The following is a 21359-nucleotide window of genomic DNA, read 5'->3' as shown; positions in this document are numbered from 1 at the left end:
GGGGAAGCAATATATTCGATATCGCATCCAGAAACGCACCCTCTCAAAACCTGCACAGCAAGCTACACCGCGATGCAGAGCGCCTCTCTTGCAGAGTCTGCCACTTCAGTTTGCTAAACATCTCCGTAACGCTATCACGGATACCAAATAACCCTGTGACGAAACGCGCCGCTCTTCTTTGTATCTTCTCTCGATCTGGTACGGATCCCACACTGATGAGCAATACTCAAGTATAGGTCGAACGAGTGCTTTGTAAGCCACCTCTTTTGTTGATGGACTACATTTTCTAAGGACTCTCCCAATGAATCTCAACCTGGTACCCACCTTACCAACGATTAATTTTATATGATCATTCCCCTTTAAATCATTCCGCACGCATACTCCTAGATATTTTACAGAAGTAACTGCTACCAGTGTTTGTTCTGCTATCGTATAATCATACAATAAAGGATCCTTCTTTCTATGTATTGGCAATATATTACATTTGTCTACGTTAAGGGTCACTTGCCACTCCCTGCACCAAGTGCCTATCCGCTGCAGATCTTCCTGCACTTCTCTATATACTACAGCATGATCCGCGAAAAGCCGCATGGAACTTCCGACACTATCTACTAGGTCATTTATATATATTGTGAAAAGCAATGGTCCCACAACACTCCTCTGTGGCACGCCAGAAGTTACTTTAACGTCTGTAGACGTCTCTCCATTGATAACAACATGCTTTGTTCTGTTTGCTAAAAACTCTTCAATCCAGCCACACAGCTGGTCTGATATTCCATAGGCTCTTACTTTGTTTATCAGGCGACAGTGCGGAACTGTATCGAACGCCTTCTGGAAGTCAAGGAAAACAGTGACTTAAGAACAGACAAGAAATAAGGAAGGGACTCAACAGCACAGATTTCAGCTTCTGTGACCAACTTAAGGAGACTCTTGTGAAGATGGCCAATGAACTCACCCCCATCACGAGAATAAGGATGCATCCATGGAGGAATGAAAAATGTGACATTGGCCTAGCCCAAAGACTGACACTGTGGGGGAAGTGGAATTGTCAAAAAACCAAGAAAAATTGGGAAAACTTTTTAGAACAAAGAAGGCTTACAGGAAAGATAATTCGATGAACCAAACAGACCTTCACACAATATCAACCAACCCAAATCGAAGAGAGATTCGCTACGAATAACTTAAGAAATCTCTACAGAACCTACAAGGAGACACTCAGAAAATACAATCCGCCAAGCCTCCACTTAAGAGACTCTCAGGGTAAACTGGCTTTTAACAACAAGGATAACAGCCAACTTTTACCTCACTACTTGAAAAACCTACTCAGCTGTGATCCATCCAGCGAAGACTTCGATTACAAACAAACCACACCCAACCCAGAGTCACTGCCACCTTCATTGGGAGAAGTTGGACAAATCATTCAGTTTCTAAAGAATAATAAGGAAGCTGGAGAGGACTCTATCGTTGCTGAACTCTGGAAATATGCTGGAAGCAATGCCATGGGCAAACTCACTGACATCATCCAGGACATCTGGGAAACCTGATTGCAACACAGCTCTGAACCATCCTCTTCACAAAAATGGAGATTTTACTGACCTGAACAACTACTATGGAATTAATCTTGTCCCAGTGACATACAAGAATCTCTCCAAGGCGTTACTAACAAGGGCAGAAGATCAACTGGATAGTCAACTGGGAGAATATCAGTAAGACTTCAGAAAGACCCAATTCTGTGATGGACAGGTCCTCAACCTTAAAACTGTACTGGCGTACTCCAAGATGATTTCTGGCAGGCCTACGACTCTGTTGATAGAGAAATGCTTAGCAAAGTACTCCAGGGACTAGGACTAGACAACAAAACTCTCAGACTCATTCTAAAAACCTTGAGGAACACCCATTTTGAGGTAAAATTTAGAGTTGAGGTCTCAGAAAGATCCGAGATAGAAACTGGAGTGAGACAAGAGGATGGACTGTCTCCACTTCTCTTCAACAGTGTCCTTGAAAAGTTTGTGAGAGAATGGCTCCAGGAACTAACTAGTATGGGTATTCAGAGTGGTGTCTACCTAGGCTATAACGACTGATTGTAGATTGCCTTGCTTTTGCAGATGACCTGGCACTGATAGCTGATTCTCTTGAAAGGGCAACAATGCAAGTAAACTGTCTCAGAAAACAAGCTGCCAAAGTGGGTCTTCAAGTGTCACTGGAGAAAACAGTTCTTCACCAACATCAAAGAAGCTAACAGAGAGATGGTGCTATACCAGGGAAACATCAAAAGAACTGAGAAATTTAAGTGCCTCGGTGAGTGGATTGAACCCAACTCAACAGAAATACGTCGCTATCCATGAGAGCCAACAAGTTGGAACAAGCCTATCGACTGACAATGAACACTTACAATAAAAAATTCCTGTCACACAACATGAAATTTAAGCACTATACATCAGTCATACGACCAAAAGCCCTGTATGCCATGGAATGTCTTTCCATTAACCAGAGAGGTCTGATGGAGAAATTAAGAGCCAAGAGAGGTGTATCCTCAGGAAGATCCTAGGCTCAGAAGAAGGGGAATTCAGAAGGCGGCGTAACTCAGAGCTCTATGAACATATCAAGAGGTTGTCTGACTCTGTTAGAAAAAGAAGGAAGCTGTCTATAGCAATGTTACAAGATTGCCTACAAACAGATTGATTAACCATCTGTTTACCTTTGCAAAACAAGAAGGTTCACATCACAGAAACTGGAAAGGACATTAAAGAAGGAATAACTGATACCCAGAACAGACTGTCTGTGAGACATACCCTTAAGGAAATCTGAGGATTTCAGGAAAAGCCCCAAAGGAAATGTACCCCCTGTATAGTAGAAAGGAAGGAATTACACCGGCAAAGGATGTGACAGTCCTGAGCAAAGATGTGAGCCCAACAATTGAACAAGCATGGCACAAAGTAGGCCCAGAAACGAATCAGCGCTACTTAAATATGAAATTTATCAATGAGCCCAGCATAATTTTTTGAATTACGAAAAATTCTAATATAAATTACTTTTATTCAACAGTCAGCCATCGACCTTGTGGACAAAAGTTTACATATAATAATAAGGAAGTGTTTATGACTATTGATGAAAAGAATAGACCACACACCGTCAGGTGGCTTGCGGAGTATGGATGTAGATGTAGATGTAGACCACGATTTAAAGCTAAATATGTAGCTAAACTCCTAGAATTTACAAACACAAGAAAGGCAATGTCAGATCATATTAGGCAAAATATAGGAAAAGGTGTAAAGATTTGAAGGATGGAGATTCATTACTCTTGCATCCAGACAAAAATTTTATTAATGAACCTGGTCTGTATTCATTAATCATGAAATAAAAAATGAGATTAGCAGAAAAATTTCAAGACAGTCTTTATGAAGAATATGTACCATCACTTTGTAAACATCGAAAAAACAAAATTAAAAATGAAATTTAAAGAGATGTGTAGAGATCAAATAACTAACTTCGGAACTATAAACAAAATTAAGGATGGACATATAGAAAATGTAAATCAAATAGTTGATAATGCTATAAGAATCATATGAGAAAGAAACAGAGAAATGGATACTTCGTTACCTCACATTTTTGTTCAAACATTTGATCAGATTTTAAGACCAACTTTTGTTTTCTTAAATGTATTTGATGAAAACTGTGAATACAATTATTATGAAATTAGAGCACAGTGAAAAAATTACAGAGGCAATTGTGTAGAATCGAAGATAAACATCCAAATTGTGAAGATATGTTAAGACTTAATTACAATATGAATTCAATAAATTTATACTAATTGATGAAACAAACTTCAAGAATTTTTCTTGGCACAATTATTTCACTATTTTAAATGATTACACACAAGAGAAACTGATTAAGGATATAGTTATTCTTAATCAGTTATTACTATAAGAGATGCTCAAATAAATTTTAATTAACTTACCACTCTGTTTTAAAGTATTCATATACATTGCTTCTCAATTTAGATTGTGTAAGTAATTCAGATGCTCATTGGTTAGAGGATCTCTGAATGTGAATATATCACTACCAAGATAACATACAGGTAGATAATATGGAAGAGGCAATTTTATCATTAGTATGTAAAATATATTTCCATATAAAAATTTTATTAATAAAAATAAAAATCTAATAGAAATGGTTACTTATTATTTGGAACCAATGCCAAGTAATTTAATACTGAGGCACTCATAATGTACATATTTGAATTCATTAACCTGAAGAAATATGTGCTAAATTTAGGTATCTGGTTTAATGATATTTCGGTTCCATTATTTAAAAAAAGAATGAATCAACCAGTAAGAAAAATTTACGTTTTACTAAGTTTTGAAATTCAGAGGCTGGAAATCTTCCCTCTAAAAAAGTAAAACAAATTAAAAAGAATTTTATTGAGTCCTTAAACACATACAACATACAGTATTATTAAATTCCGTGATGTGTGTTTTGTGTTTTGATTTTTGGAGGACGTTGGGGCAGTGGCTAGTGGAGAAAACAAAACTCTATTTCAGAACATAGATTTGGTTTCTTTTGACAAAAACTAAAACTATATATAGTGGTAAAAATAAAATAAGTAAAATAGAGTACCAGCAGTGGTAACAGGTTCCTCTCATTGTCATAACATGTCATATATATACCGTTTTATTTTGTAAACGAATGTGGTGTCTGCAAACTATTAGGTTTCACCTGGTTACATAAATGAGTATGAGGTTTAAGCTATATTAACATACAAAATCAGATTTATACCAACCTAAAATATTTAATCCAATGACTGTATTCTACACCTCAAAATACAGATCTCCAAAGTCATTTAATGATTATTCAGTAATAATGTTGTTAAATGTATATTCTTTGTATTTTGTGATAATGTTTGTCTTCTGCTATATGATCATTGCACCTAAGTGTCCAGATGCCACATTTGTTTACAAAATATGACAGTACACATGTGATGTGCTCCTGTGACCACGGGAGGTACTCTATTTTACTTATTTCATTTTTGCCATTAGATATAAATTTAGTTTTTTTGTCAAAAGGAAAACAAATCCATGTTCTGATATACTGTTTTGTTTTCTCTACTAGCCAGTGCCACAAGTTCCTCCTAAAATCGTACCAAAAAATACACACACATGTCACATTTATTATTTTATAAATGACATAGAAGTACCGCCAGTCTTTCACGATGATTCTGTACTTATACTCTGTATCATACATTTTTAGTCATAATATGTGGAAAGGCTACAGCCTTGTCTTACACCCTTCTTAATACGAGCACTTCGTTTTTGATCGTCCAATCTTATTATTCCCTCTTCGTTGTTGTACATATTGAATATGACCCGTCTCTCCCTATAGCTTACTCCTACTTTTTTCAGAATCTCGGACAGCTTCCACCATTTTATATTGTCAAACGCTTTTTCCAGGTCGACAAATCCTATGAACGTGTCTTGATTTTTCTTTAGCCTTGCTTCCATTATTAGCCATAACGTCAGAATTGCCTCTCTCGTGCCTTTACTTTTCCTAATGCCAAACTGATCGTCACCTAGCGCATTATCAATTTTCTTTTCCATTCTTCTGTATATTATTCTTGTAAGCTGCTTCGATGAATGAGATGTTAAGCTGATTGTGCGATAATTCTTACACTTGTCAGCTCTTGCCATCTTCAGAAATGTGTGGATGATACTTTTCCGAAAGTCAGATGGTATATCGCCAGCCTCATATATTCTACACACCAACGTGAATAGTCGTTTTGTTGCCACTTCTCCTAACGATTTTAGAAATTCTGATGGAATGTTATCTATCCCTTCTGCCTTATTTGACCATAAGTGTTCCAAAGCTCTTTTAAATTCCGATTCTAATACTGGATCCCCAATCTCTTCTAAATCGACTCCTGTTTATTCTTCTATCACATCAGACAAATCTTCACCCTCATAGAGGCTTTCAGTGTATTCTTTCCACTTATTTGCTCACTCCTCTGCATTTAACAGTGGAATTCCCGTTGCATTTTTCATGTTACCACCATTGCTTTTAATGTCACCGAAGGCTGTTTTGACTTTCCTGTATGCTGAGTCTGTCCTCCTGACAGTCATACCATTTTCGATGTCTTCACATTTTTCCTGCAGCCATTTCATCTTAGCTTCCCTGCACTTCCTATTTATTTCATTTCTCAGCGACTTGTATTTCAGTATTCCTGATTTTCCCGGAACATGTTTGTACTTCCTCCTTTCATCAATCAACTGAAGTATTTCTTCTGTTACCCATGGTTTCTTCGCAGCTGCCTTCTTTGTACCTATGTTTTCCTTTCCAACTTCTGTGATGGCCTTTTTTAGAGATGTCCATTCCTCTTCAACTGTGCTGCCTACTGCGCTATTCCTTATTCCTGTATCTATAGCGTTAGAGAACTTCAAACGTATCTCGCCATTCCTTAGAACTTCCGTATCCCACTTCTTTGCATATTGATTCTTCCTGACTAATGTCTTGAACTTCAGCCTACACTTCATCACGTCATATTGTGATCTGAGTCTATATCTGCTCCTGGGTATGCCTGACAATCCAGTATCTGATTTCGGAGTCTCTGTCTGACCATGATGTAATCTAATTGAAATCTTCCCATATCTCCCGGCCTTTTCCTAGTATACCTCCTCCTCTTGTGATTCTTGAACAGGGTATTCGCTATTACTAGCTGAAACTTGTTACAAAACTCAATTAGTCTTTCTCCTCTTTCATTCCTTGTCCCAAGCCCATATTCTCCTGTAACCTTTTCTTCTACTCCTTCCCCTACAACTGCATTCCAGTCGCCCATGACTATTAGATTTTCGTCCCCCTTTACATACTGCATTACCCTTTCAATATCCTCATACACTTTCTTTATCTGTTCATCTTCAGCTTGCGACGTCGGCATGTGTATACCTGAACTATTGTTGTCGGTGTTGGTCTGCTGTCGATTCTGATTAGAACAACCAGGTCACTGAACTGTTCACAGTAACACACCCTCTGCCCTACCTTCCTATTCATAACGAATCCTACACCTGTTATACAATTTTCTGCTGCTGTTGATATTACCCAATACTCATTTGACCAGAAATCCTTGTCTTCCTTCCACTTCACTTCACTGACCCCTACTATATCTAGATAGAGCCTTTGCATTTCCCTTTTCAGATTTTCTAGTTTCCCTACCACGTTCCAGCTTCTGACATTCCATGCCCCTACTCGTAGAACGTTATCCTTTCATTGATTATTTCTTATGGTGACCTCTCCCTTGGCAGTCCCCTCCCAGAGATCCGAATGGGGGAGTATTCCAGAATCTTTTGCCAATGGAGAGATCATCATGACACTTCTTCAACTAAAGGCCACATGTCCTGTGGATACACGTTACATGTCTTTAATGCAGTGGTTTCCATTGCCTTCAGCATCCTCATGTCGTTGATTATATCTGATTCTTCCACCTTTAGGGACAATTTCCCACTCGTAGGACAAGAGAGTGCCATGAACCTCTATCCGCTTCTCCGGCCTCTTTGACAAGGCCGTTGGCAGAATGAGGCTGACTTCTTATGCCGGAAGTCTTCGGCCGCCAATGCTGATTATTTATCAGAATTTAGGCAGTGGCGGGGATCGAACCCAGGACCGAAGACGTTTTGATTATGAATCAAAGACGCTACCCCTAGACCACGGGTACACGCCTAGCAGTGTTGAAACCCAGTTACTTCGTTAACAATAGTGACTGAGGGCTGTTTTCTTTCAACTGTATTTATTCATGGTGTCTGAACGTGCAGCCATGTACAAAATTTAGTATTTCTTCTCTATTTAGACTGTGTAAGTAATTCACATTCTCATCAGTTAAATGATATATAAATGTGGATGTATCATCATCAGGAGAACATACAGATAGAAAACATAAAAGTGCATTGTATGATACATTTACATACACACATTTGTTAGAAAACAATTTTTGTTGTTGTTTGATACATCAAGGTGGTGATTCACTCCCCATTCAGATACGCTAAAATATTTTTAAAAGGCTGAAGAAGAATATTAATTAATCAGTTTTTCGAGATGTCGGTATCAGTGAATCGCTGCCCCCTTGGAGGTGGTGAATGAGCACCCCTAAGTTTCAATGAAACTATATCGATACTGTGCAATTAGCTGGGTCTAACTTACAGTGTAAAAAGATCGCACAATACAAAGCGATATACTATGGAGATACATGTGTGAACGAATCGCTCACCTAGTCAATTACAAAACATAATAAAATATCTAGGTAGCACCTGTGGTCCAGGGGTAGTGTCCTTGATTAGGAATGGAAATGTCGGTCCCAGCTTCCAAAGTTACCACTCCCAGCATACTAACTCACTCTGTCGCTTCCAATGTCCCTATCAAAGAGAGCAGAGGTGTGGACAGAGGTTCAGGGCACTCTCTTGTCTTTGTGGTGTGTAACTGGCCCTAAAAATGCAAGAACCAGCAATGATGAATGGCATGAGGATGCAGAAGGTAATGGGAGCCACTGCATTGAACACACGTAACATGTATGCACAGGACATGTGGCCTGTAATTGAAAAAGTGTCATAATGATCTCTCCATTGGCAAAAGATTCTGGAATAGTCCTTCGGATCTCTGGAATGGGACTGCAAGGTGAAGGTGAACGCGGGAAGAGTATACAACAACCAACGAAAGGCTAACGTCTCCCTAGTTAGGGCATGGAATGTCAGAAGCTTGAACATTTTGGGAAATCTAGAAAATGTGAAAACGTAAACGCAAAGGCTAAACCTAGTGGTAGTAGTGGTCAGTGAAGTGAAAGGGAAAGAAGACAAGTATTTCTGGTCAGATAAGTACAGGGTTATATCAATTGAAGCAGAAAATAGTAAAATGGGAGTAGAAATCCTTATGAATAGGAAGGTAGGCAGCAAATGCATTACTGGGAACAGTTCAGTGATAGGGTTGATCTTATCAGAATCGAGAACAAACAACATCGACAAGGATAGTTTAGGCATACATGCCAACTTCACAATCTGTGGTTGAAGTGACAAAGAAAGTTATGAGGATATTGCAAGGGTGATGCGGTATGCAAACTGAGATGTAAATGTAATAGTCATGGGGGACTGGAATGTAGTTGTAGGGGAAGCAGGAAAAACAAAAGGTTCCAGGAGAATATTGACTTGGTACAAGGAATGAGAGAGGCGAAAGACTAATAGCGTTCTGTAATAAATTTAAGCTAGTGAAGCTTCCTGGCCGATAAACTGTGTGCTGGACCAAGACTCGAAATCGCGACCTTTGCCTTTCTTCCAGGAGTGGTAGTTCTGCAAGGTATGCAGGAGAGCTTCTGCGAAGTTTGGAAGATAGGAGACGGGGTACTGGCGGAATTAGAGCTGTGAGGATGGTGCGTGAATCATGCTTGGGTAGTTCAGTTGGTAGAGCACTTGCCTGTGAAAGGCAAAGGTCCTGAGTTCGAGTCTCGGTCTGGCACACACATTTCATCTGCCAGTAAGTTTCATATCAGCGCACACTCTGCTGCAGAGTGAAAATTTCATTCTGGAATTTAAGCCAGTATTAGCGAGTACTCTGTTCAAGAATCATGGGAGGAAGAGGTATACTTGGGAAAGATTGGGAATTACAGGGATATTTCACATAGATTAGATCATGGACAGACAGAGATTTTGAAATCAAACACTAGATTGCAAGGTATAGACTCTGGTCACCATGTAGTAGTGATCAAGAGTAGGCTGAAGTTTAAGAGATCAGTCAGGAAAAATCAGTACACAAAGAAGTAGGATACAAAAGTACTAATGAATGATGAGATAAGTTTGAAGTTCCCTAAGGCTTCAAAAACAGCACTATGGAGTAACTTAGTAAGCAGTACAGTTGTAGAGGAATCGGCATCTCTAGAATGACCAGTCACAGAAGTTGGAAAGGAATACATAAGTACAAATAAGGTGACAGGAAAGAAATCATGGGTAACAGAAGAAATACTTCAGTTTATCGACGAAAGAAGGAAGTACAAAATATTCAGGCTAATTCAGCTCTACATAAATACAAGTCACAGAGAAATGAAATAAATAGGAACTGCAGGGAGCTAAGAAGACATGGCCACATGAGAAATATTAGAAAATTGAAAAAGAAATGACTGTCAGAAGTACTGCCTCAGCACATAGGAAAATCAAAACAGCTTTTGGTGAAATTAAAAACAATGGTGGTAACATTAAAAATGTAAAGGGAATTCTACTGTTAAATGCAGAGGAGACAGAAGATATGTGGCAAGAGTAGACTGAAGGCATGAGGGGGAAGATTTGTCTAATGTGATAGGAGAAAAACAGAGTCGATTTAGAAGAGATAAGTGATACAGTATTAGAATAAGGATTTAAAAGAGCTTTGGAGGACTTAAGATCAAATAATACAGGAGGGATAGATAACAATCCATTACAATTTCTAAAATCATTGGAGGAAATGGCAACAAACTACTATTCATGTTGGTGTGTAGAAAGTATTAGTGTGGCGAAATATCATCTGACTTTCAGAAAAAGATCACCTGCAAAATTCTGAAGACTGCAAGACCTCACAAGTGTGAGAATTATCCCACAATTAGCTTAAAAGCTCATTCATCGAAGTTGCTGAAAAAAAAAAAAGATACAGAAGAACGGAAAAGAAAATTGAGGGTCTGTCAGGTGACTATCAGTTTGACTTTAGGAAAGCAGTTCTGACATTGAAGTTGATAATGGAAGCAAGACTAACAAAAAATCAAGACCCATTCATGGGACATGTTGACCTGGAAACAGCTTTTGATAATTTAAAATGGTGCAAGATGTTCTAAATTCTGCAAAAAATATGTTGTAAGCAGTATAGAGAGAGATGTGTAATATACAACATACACAAGAGCCAAGAGGGAATAATAAGACTCAACAATGAAGAACGAAGTGCTGAGATTAAAAAGGGGGTAAGACAGGGATGTAGTCCTTACTTTTCCTGTTCAGTCTCAGCATCGAAGAAGCAATGATACAAGTGAAAGGAAGGTTCATGAGTGGAATGAAAACTCAAGAAGAAAGGATAACAATGATATGCTGGTGACATTGCCCTCTCAGTGAAAGTGAAAAAGAATTACAAGATCTGGGAATGGAATGAGCTATCTAATGAGCACAAAATATGGACTGAGGAATATGTGGAAAACACTGACAATGAGAAGGGGTGGGATGACAGGACATCTGTTAAGACATCATGAAGTGACATCAGTGGTACTACAGAGAGTTGTAGAGGTCAAAAACTATAGAGGAAGACAGAGATTGGAAATCATCCACCGTATAATAAAGGACGTAATTTGCAAGAGGTTTAAACACGAGAGAAATTCTTGGTGGGCCACATCAAACCAGTCAGAAGACCAATTACTCAAAAAATAATAATATTTGGCCTTATTTCGGAAAATAAAATAAATTAAATAAAAAGAATATGGATTATAGCGTTTTCGATATTCAGAATAAAAATTAAGAAATATTTATGTTAATTGATAATGGTAGTAGTCTGTAGTAACAAATCTGCAACAGATAAAACACACTTTACTTTGCATTTGGTCTATAGTCTGTAAATTTATCAGCTAAAAAAGAAGAAGCCATTATCCTTACCAACCCAACTTTATATAAATTATCAAATCCCAAACATTAGCTCCTTTATTCTGTAAGACTTTCTCAGCTAGAAATACATCTGGATATTTTGTCTTACATAGTTCATACTCACAAAAATTTCCTTTTATTTCTTCTTTATCCGACGCCTTTAATTTATATGTGATTCGATTATAATGAATAACATCATTAGTTACGAAAATTTCTCTTGACCAGTTAGCTGCTTAACTTTCTTCAAAATTGCTTTAGGTTTGCTGATATTAACGTTACTGCCAACTTTATATTTAGGTTTATCATTAGCTGTGGACATGCTTGGTTTGTAATTTATTTCATTAACTTCTACTCTCCTCATTTTATTGTCGAATGTTTTGCATTATTGTATTCATCAACCAATTTTTCAACTAGTTTCATCCATTCATTATTACGTTATGGAGCAAATTTTTTCCACATGGTGTGATATATTGCACAGCTCCTGCTGTTGCGAGCCTCACAGCTGACTGAAGTTATTATCTGGTACAGCCAAAAGGCTCCTTTGTGCTATCAAACCACAATTTCCTGGATGAAATTAGCTGCTAGAGCTGTTTCAGGAAACTGCTAGTAGATGTCTCATTATTGTTCTCAAATCAACTTTGTTCCTCTAATACGAACTATATATAAGTTGTGGACATCATTTCCATACCCTACAAGGAACAGGTAAATAGCCAGTACTGTTGTTATTTGCTATTCTCCTCCACTGCTCAAGCCCATCTAAAAGAAGATGAGGACATCTTCCATCATCAGCTCTACAATCTACACAAGCTGCTGCCAAGACGTGACCAGGAGACGAAGATGAGTGGGCGGTGGTTAGCATCCAAGTTACAGACCAACAGCGACATTGAGCAAAAAAAAAAATCTGAAGGAAAATATGATGGAAAAACCCCACCAGGCACCAAAGAGCTTTAAAACTAAATTAAAATTTTGTTAACTGTGTACAAAGCAGTAAATAATGATAATGAAATTAATGATTTCGAATTTTTCTAACTTTGTGACTCACATTTTTTAAAATTAATTCTAGTGCACTAAAACACTTTTTATTTTCAGCTAAAATTTTATTTTACTCTATATAGATTTTTATTAAGAATGAAAAAACCTCCACAATTTTTAAAAATAATTCTAGTGCACTCAAAATGTGTAACATTTTCAACTTAAATTTTATTTTACTCTATAGAGATTTTGATAAAATCTTGTAATTTTTAGTGTGCTCAAAATGTCCATTATTTTCAACTAAAATTTTATGTTATTCTATGTGGGTTTTAAATAGGAATCAATAACTTTGCTAATTTTTTAAAAATTAATTATAGTGCACACAATATTGGCTTTTATTTTTCTATGCACTTGGCATTTTTTATTACATTAACTTTTTAAAACTCTATTTTAATTAATGATGTTGTTATATTATGTCACCCATCAGGTTAACCGAGAGTGCTAACGCACTTATGTAGGTGTGCTGGCACTGGATTGAATCTGCCTGGCAGATTAACCATGAGGGCCAGTGTGCTGGCCAGCTTAGACTTTGTTTTTAGGTGCTTTTCCACATTCCACTAGGTGAATACCAGGCTGGTTCCCATGTCTCACTTCAGTTAAATGACTCGCAGACATTTGAAAACAATTGCACTATTTCATGGCTTACACTAGACACAGACAGCTGGGGTACACTACTTTTGTCCCAGGGGATACAGGGTGGCGACAGGAAGGGCATCTGGCCACCCTCTGACGCCAACACTGCCAAATCTGTAGTAAGAGGACTGACCCTATGTTGAAGTGGGATAAAGGCGAAAAGGAAATGATGATGTTGTTATATTATATTGTATAAACTTTTTCACAAGATAATAAGTTGAAGATATTTTATCTTATAAAAAACATCATATAATATAATTATAATTTAATATAACTAATTCAGTTAGATAATTAAAAAGATTATGCAATAAAAACTGCCAAGTGCGCTCAACATACCCACTTAACACCTTTTTAAAGGTTTTGAACAGAATTTCTGTATATGTGTGATGGAATACTAGCATATTGTGTGTACTGGAGTTCTTGTAGGTCTTCATTTGTTGTCTAGCCATGCCATGATCTAATTGTTTGTTTTCACAAATATTCTGGCGTTACCCCAGTAAGCTAATATGCAGTAAAATAGACATGATGCTTGAAATATGCTGCAGTTGGCGGTTGATTAGAGGAACAAAACGTGAGCAATGTGGAATCACTTGATTTCCATATTTATTGTAGTACTATACCCTAGTAAGATAATTAGACATGATACCTGAAACATGTAGCACTTGGTGATTGATTATAGAAGCATTACATGACCAATGTGAAGTCATTTGTTGTACATATTTATTGTATGGCTAGGGCACCTCGAAAGGTATCCTATTTAAAGACTTTGCAAGGAAATCAGTATACCATTTCGACTACAGAAAAGTGTCGAACATTCAAAAATGTAGATTCAACTGACAAATGAGAAAATTAATAGTACTGGTGAGTTACTACCTGGATTAGAGTGTAAGTGTTTAGAAATACAACAAAATATAGGGATCAGAAATACTAAATGCAAATATTTATAGTTTAGTGCAGAATAGGGCTGACAAAAATAAACAACACAGAATTATCCTGAGAAAAATATTATTTCGGTTATTAACAGCTCGGATGTGCCAGCACTTTTACTTGCTTTTGGTGTCTATAAGTGCGTAGATGCTGTTCTATATTTACTAGTTCTGACAACAATAAACATGCTGACGAAGTTCTGTTCCTGCAACCATACTGTTGATTTGAAAGACTTTGTTTGAAAGGGAAGCTGGAGGGGGGCTGTTCAATGTCTGCAAAGTTTGTAGGAATGAAAAAAACGTGCTGGGTATGGAGATAAATCATGGAGTCTGAACCAGGAAAAGCTGGAAGAGAATGACAGAAGCAGAAAATTTTAAGCATCAATAGAATAAGAAATCAGTACCCAAGCAGATGTAGCCAGTAAGGATAACAGATTACTACATTGTCATATGGACATCTGATATGGAAGAAGAAATCGTGAAGAACTTACACCTATATCAGAAACAGACTCATCTTGTTTTGGAATTCAAATCATTGTCTGCTGTACAGGGGAACACCAGCACTGATCGAGAAGACTATGGACTCCAATAGACCTGATACATTTAATATTATCTAAATAAACGTAAAAGTGCAATATTATGAAATTTGATACTGCTAAGGGAGAGACAGAGTCAATAATTAAATCAGTGAAGTCTAAGAAATCTCAGGGATATGATGGAGTACCTAGCACAATATTATACTTCAGTGTTGTACATGTTAGCACTGTACTTTGCTACATTTGTAATTTTTCTTTTTAAGAATTATTGTCATAAATTAAAATACTCAGTAGTAAAGCCTTTTTATAAAAAGGGATAAGGTTAAACATTTAAGACCTATTTGCATACTATCAGCTTTACTAAAGCTATTGAAAATACTGTGTAGTAAAGATCATTAGTCATTTTACTTCACACAATTGCTATCAAATGTTTAGTTCGGTTTTAGAAGTGGTGTGACAACTGAAAATGTCATAGTCTCTTTTCTGTGTGAGGTACTGGATGGATTTAACATAAGGTTTCTAACACATGGCATCTTTTTTGCTTTAGCTAAGGTGTTTGATTATGTTGATTACAATATATTGCTTCAGAAGTTGGACCATTATGGAATACAGGGAGTAGCTCACAACTGATTGACCTCTTACTTTAACTACCGACAGCAGAAGGTCATTATTGACAGTGTTGAGAGTGGCTACGATGTGGGATCTGAGTGTGGAGTACCCCAGGTATCAGTGATGGGGCCACTTCTGTTCCTTATTTATATACATGATAAGCCCTATAGCACTATAAATGGTTCTAAAATATTCCTGTTTGTGATGATACTAGCTTGGCAGTAAAGGATGTTGTGTGCAACTTTGGCACTGTTTCAAATAGTGCAGTTCAAGATATAAGTTCATGGCCTGCAGAAAATAAACTAATGCTAAATCACAGTAAGGCTCAGTTCTTACAGTTTCTAACACATAATTCAGCAAAACTTGACGTTTTAATTTCACAGAAAGGGCGTATGATTAGGGAATCTGAACAGATCAAATTTGTATGTGTCAAGATAGTCAGTTAACTGTCATGCAAAGGCCACATTCAGGAACTCGTTCAAACACTTAATGCGGCAATTTTTATTATTTGGATGATGTCTGAAGTAAGTGATAGTTCGATACGAAAAGTAGTCTATTTCATTTATTTTCAATTGCTTGATACATATGATGATATACTATTTTGGGGTAGCCCTTCCCAGTTTCAAAAGATATTTTTGGCTCAGAAACATCGGTTGGGGCAGTAAATGGTGTAAGATGGCGAACCTCTTGTCGACCCCTCTTCATTAGATTGGGTATTCTGATACTGGCCTCTCCAAATACCAGGTGATCAAAAAGTCAGTATAAATTTGAAAAATTAATAAACCACAGAATAATGTAGATAGAGAGGTAAAAATTGACACACATGCTTGGAATGACATGGGGTTTTATTAGAACAAAAAAGAAAAGAAAAACAAAGTATTGCTAGATGCGTGAAAGATCACTTGTGTGGATCGTTTGGTGATGATCGTGTGCTCAGCCGCCGCTTTCGTCATGCGTGACCTCCCAGATCCCCAGACCTCAGTATGTGCCATTATTGGCTTTGGGGTTATCTAAAGTTGCAAGTGTATCGTGATCGACCGACATCTCTAGGGATGCTGAAAGACAACATCCGACGCCAATGCCTCACCATAACTCCGGACATGCTTTACAGTGCTGTTCACAACATTATTCCTTGACTACAGCTATTGTTGAGTAATGATGGTGAACATATTGAGCATTTCCTGTAAAGAACATCATCTTCGCTTTGTCTTACTTTGTTATGCTAATTATTACTATTCTGATCAGGTGATGCACCATCTGTCAGACATTTTTGAATGATTGTATTTTTTTGGTTCTAATAAAACCCCATGTCATTCCTAGCGTGTGTGTCAATTTGTACCTGCCTATCTACATTATTCAGTGATTTATTCAGTTTTCAAATTTATACTGACATTTTGATAACCTGGTATATTGTTTACTGTCGTTTTTTTGTTAAAATTTCATCTTATACCCAAGAATTAGCAGCTTTCACTCCGTTAATACTAGGGAGAAATCCAATCTGCATTTGGATTGCACTTTCTTGACTCTTGTACACAGAGGCATGCAGTATACTGCTGTATCCATTTCAGTAAACTACCACAAGAATTAAAAAATCTTAGCAGTAATCCATGTGCTTTGAATTTTACACTGAAGAGTTTCTATTTTGTCGATAATTCATTGAAAAATTAAGCTGATTCCTGTGTTATATTGGTGATTGCGTTTACAGATACTTATGGATTGTCTTGTTTTTGGGTTCATAACATTTTATTCTACCTGTTATTACTTTTCTGTTGTAATTTCATGTACTGACACGTTACATGACCTTGGAGAGTTGCCCCAAAATTTGGTTCCACAGAACAAGAAGCGTAAAATTAAAAAGCAAAAAAAAGACTGCTACTCACCATATAGCAGAGATCTTGAGTCGCAGACAGGAACAACGAAAATATTGTTAAACAAATAAACTTTTGGCAAATAGTCTTTCTTCTAATTAAACAACATACTCTCATATATTCATGCAAATGTCACTCACAAACACACATGACCAATATCTCTGTCTCCTGAGGCCAGTCTGGTGTCGGCAACCTGAGACAGTGATCATCTGTGTGTGAGTTGTGTTTCATAAATGTGAATCTGTATTTTGCCTAGTTTGGGAAGAAAGTCTTTCGGCCAAAAGCTTACTTGTTTAAGGGTCTTTCCGTGCCTATCTGCTATTCAACTTCTCCATTGTGTGGTGAGCAACAATGTAACCTTATCATAATATTTTCTTTATTCCATTATGGGTCTTCCATTGTTTAAATGTACAAGTAAAGTTAATGATATTGCTGTTCATCTAAAATGCACTATACAGGCCACAGAAATGGTAAAACAGAGAAATTACGAAGAATAAGCAATTCAAATAAAAGATATCTGGCATCTACAACTGTGGGAACATATTGTGTATTGAATCACGCTGAAGGAGTAATTTCAAGGAACTTCCACAAAAATATGAAGACATGTCAGAGAGGGTTTTTAATGAGAAAACCATCTTATTAGAATTATGTTACAGTGTTACAAATGTTACAGGAAGAAAGAGGTGGCATTATGACATGATGTATTTACTCTTTATATGGACAGAATCTACTGCTACAACTGCTGTGGTAAAATGTGTCTAACGTTTTGAAACACTTTAGAAGTATGAAGAATCTAATAATTTTATAATAATGTGCTATGAACATAAGTACCATAACGACGTCAGTAATGCTAATGTGATGAAAAGTGTAAAAGGTTACAACTGCATTGCTGCAATTTTTCTTAATTATTAGTTAATGCCTGATAAACGGCTCAAATTTATGTAGACAAACTCCTGTGTCAAACCGAATGCTTATCCAGAATTACTACCGATATCTGGACGTCATTAAATGAATGAGCTTAGTATTTAAGAGCTTATACTCTAATGGAAGAAACAATGCAGTTTCCAACAGAGTATGAGAGGCTGATGTTAACATTTTAGTTTACAATGCACTAATATTTCTTGATGATAAAATTAGTGCTCATAATAAAGGACTAGATCAACTATAATTAACCTACTATAAGTTAATTTAATACTATTCATGTGGGCGATTATATGTAAACACTCGCTCTGCAATTTTTCTACTCTTAAACCATAGTGGAGGCATTCTTTAAACGGATTTATGGCGCTTCGTTTTGTAACACTAAGTACTGGTGTGAAGCTCCTTTTTACTTACCTCCCTCTACGACTACGACGGGGTTGCCTGGTGCGAAGGTGATGTTCACACCAAGGATCTCTCGGCCTTCGTAACTGGATCCTCCAACTATCTGCGTCACAACGTCTGGGTATGTCTCTGACAGAGAGTTCAGCCATTCGTGTATCTATAAGTCAAGTGAGTGATTAGCGTGCAATGCACAGTAGTTTCCCACCGGTGTTTCTCGCTGTTTCTAGTGAAATATAGAAGTAAAATCTTTTGTTCACTGTGTACAGTTTCACAGAGTTTTTCAGTTGACACTTGAATTTTTGGTTTTAAACAAGAAATTGTGAGAAGTTTTTGTGGTACCGGTATTAACTGTGGTTTAGTAGTGTTAAAAGAAGTAGTCTCTCTCTTAGTAAAGAGTGAAATTCGAGATCACAATTGTTAGTTCTTTAACTCATTCTACTGTAGTAATTGAATGTAGGTAACATAGATGTTTTGTTTTTTCAAAGATTGTTAACGTTTTACCCTAATTGAGAAGTGCAGGCTTTGTCATACGTTTGTGAGTAGTAATTTCATTGGAGGGGGAGGAGGGGGAAAGTAATGGGGACTCTAGTGACTCTAGCGAGATAGAGATCATCTCCTGAAAATGTAAAATGAGTATCAGAAATAAGTTAATAGAGTATCATGGGTTTAAGATCTGGGCCCTTCAGGTTCAGTTACAAAATGTAAAGAAGGAGATAGCATGGAGAGGGAGAAGGGCGCTGGGGCAGTTGATAGGAAGGCAACCAGGAGGAGGAGATACTGGGATAGCTGTACTTTATGCATCGCCAATTGATTTGACCATATGTCAGAGTTTAGTGGACAGGAGCCTGTAGGAAACATGCTTCAGCATTTAAGGACACCAAGACAGTTGCAGTTTCAAAGAGGAAGAAGAAGGTTATGTTGATAGGTAGTTCACAAGGCAGAGGTGTAGACGAGCAATTGCAGGAAGTGTTGAGGAGTGAGTGCCAGGTCACCAACATTGTGAAGACTAGTATGTGGTTAGCTCAGGTGACTTAACTTAGCGGAATTATGTAGGAATTTTATAAAGAGGAACAGGTAGTGATTGTGGGTGGAGCTGGGAGTAGTCTGAACAGGGACAGAGAGTATGATGTTGAAGGTGACCTGGAAAAGATACCTACTGAAGCTGATGGTGCAAACGTGCACTTTGTGCAACTGTTTCACTGTCATGATCGGCCTCACCTTAATGCTGCTGTTAGGCATGTTAACATGGGGCTTGAGAATGCACTGATGCTGGAGGGCATGGCTTTTAGGGCAGTGTTGGCAGATGAGTCAACCAATTGATCAGGTTTCACTACACATGACATGCACCTCCATAGATATGGGAAGGGATAGATGGCAAAGATTATAGGTGTCAGTGTAGTGGGCGGTGGTGGGAAAACTCATTGGAAAATTCTGCAAAAGTTATCGCTGGAGCTGCACCCTTTTTAGATGTATGTCAGCTAATAGCTATCACAGTTTAAGGGAAATCTCGCTAACAAAGAAACCACCTTCAAAGAGGGTCAGACATCCAAGTAGTGAAGGAATTATCATATTTCATCAAAACTTAAGAGGTATTAGAGATAAAGATAGTGAATTGCTTATAGATGTAACTCTGACATTATTGGTATATTAGGATTAGGGCACCACTTAAATTATTTATTTATTTATTTATGCATTTATTTTACCTGGCAAGATTAGGGCCTTCAGGCCCTCTCTTACACCTAACCAGGCATACTCAGATTGAACGAGTTACAGTTTCTACAGAACATTAAGGACATATAACGTATTATGCAGTACTGATGTTAAAGAAAAAAATAGAGATTAAAACAGTAGTACAATGAAAACTATAACCATAAAAATAATTATAACAATCAAGAATAATACTGATAATAATAATAATAATAGTAATGACTATGTCTATGAAAGTAAACATATTTTTCTTTTGTGAATGTCAGTTCTATTATTAGTTGGGAATTTTCTCGTTATGTTCTTGCACCTTGTGAGTTATTCTCATCAAGCAGGGACATAAGACTATAGAATGGGGTAAAAGAGATATATAAGAGGCAGATAGATTAGAGGAAGAGAAATAGCTGTAACAATTCAAAGGATTGCGTTGCCAGGATACAAATTAACTGGCCTTTTTACAAGGAATTTTTGTGGAGTGGGGGAATGACCATAAATGTGAAAAAACCCATTTGAGTCTGTAGATGTATCAAAGCGTTGCACTGAATAGGTGTTTGAATATTGTGCAGGGGCAGTTGAATTTGGTGTAACTATGCTATAATCGTTTTTATATACAGGTTTCCTAACTCAGACTTCAGAGCATTCACTTTATAGGAAGCACAAAAAATTAGTTGTATGTGGTGACTCCAGTACTATATGTGACTGTGCAAGAGAATTGTAATTGGAAGATCTCCTAAATTCATATGATCTGATGAAGAACGTATTTTTATTCATTCTTCATTACTAGATGGACATACTATTAGTAAAAGGGTAAATGGCCTTTCAGACCATTACACACAAACTTTAACTCGAAAAGGTTTTTGTACTGAAACAAATGTTATATATATTTACAAACTATGTAGGAAAGCGAATCCAACGGCAATAGAAAGCTTCTTAAACCTCGTTAAGGAACAAGAGTTGCAGGATATCTATAGTGACGGTAACACAGGTGACAAATACAGTATAATGCTATCCTTAACACATTTCTCAAGCTCTTTCAAGATGTTTTCTGTTAGAGTGTTCAAAACACAGCACTAGCAGTAAAAGCTGGCCTGGATGGCTGACTAGTGGGGTAAG

At 37.2% G+C, this 21359-nt stretch overlaps 1 protein-coding gene across 1 annotated transcript in view; it reads right to left on the bottom strand.

Annotated features, from left to right (window-relative positions):
• Nucleotides 1-21359, bottom strand: part of LOC126354585 (zinc carboxypeptidase-like) — a 160747-nt gene that overhangs the window by 71078 nt on the left and 68310 nt on the right. Inside the window, exon 5 of the mRNA XM_050004333.1 lies at nt 18555-18699. Coding sequence (XP_049860290.1) covers nt 18555-18699 — 145 coding nt within the window. The remainder of the gene's footprint in view (nt 1-18554; nt 18700-21359) is intronic.

This window comes from Schistocerca gregaria, chromosome 3 (genome assembly GCF_023897955.1).
Source record: "Schistocerca gregaria isolate iqSchGreg1 chromosome 3, iqSchGreg1.2, whole genome shotgun sequence".
NCBI classification, from domain to species: domain Eukaryota; kingdom Metazoa; phylum Arthropoda; class Insecta; order Orthoptera; family Acrididae; genus Schistocerca; species Schistocerca gregaria.
Note: the sequence above shows the minus strand (reverse complement) of the source record. Positions and strands in the feature narration are given on the sequence as shown.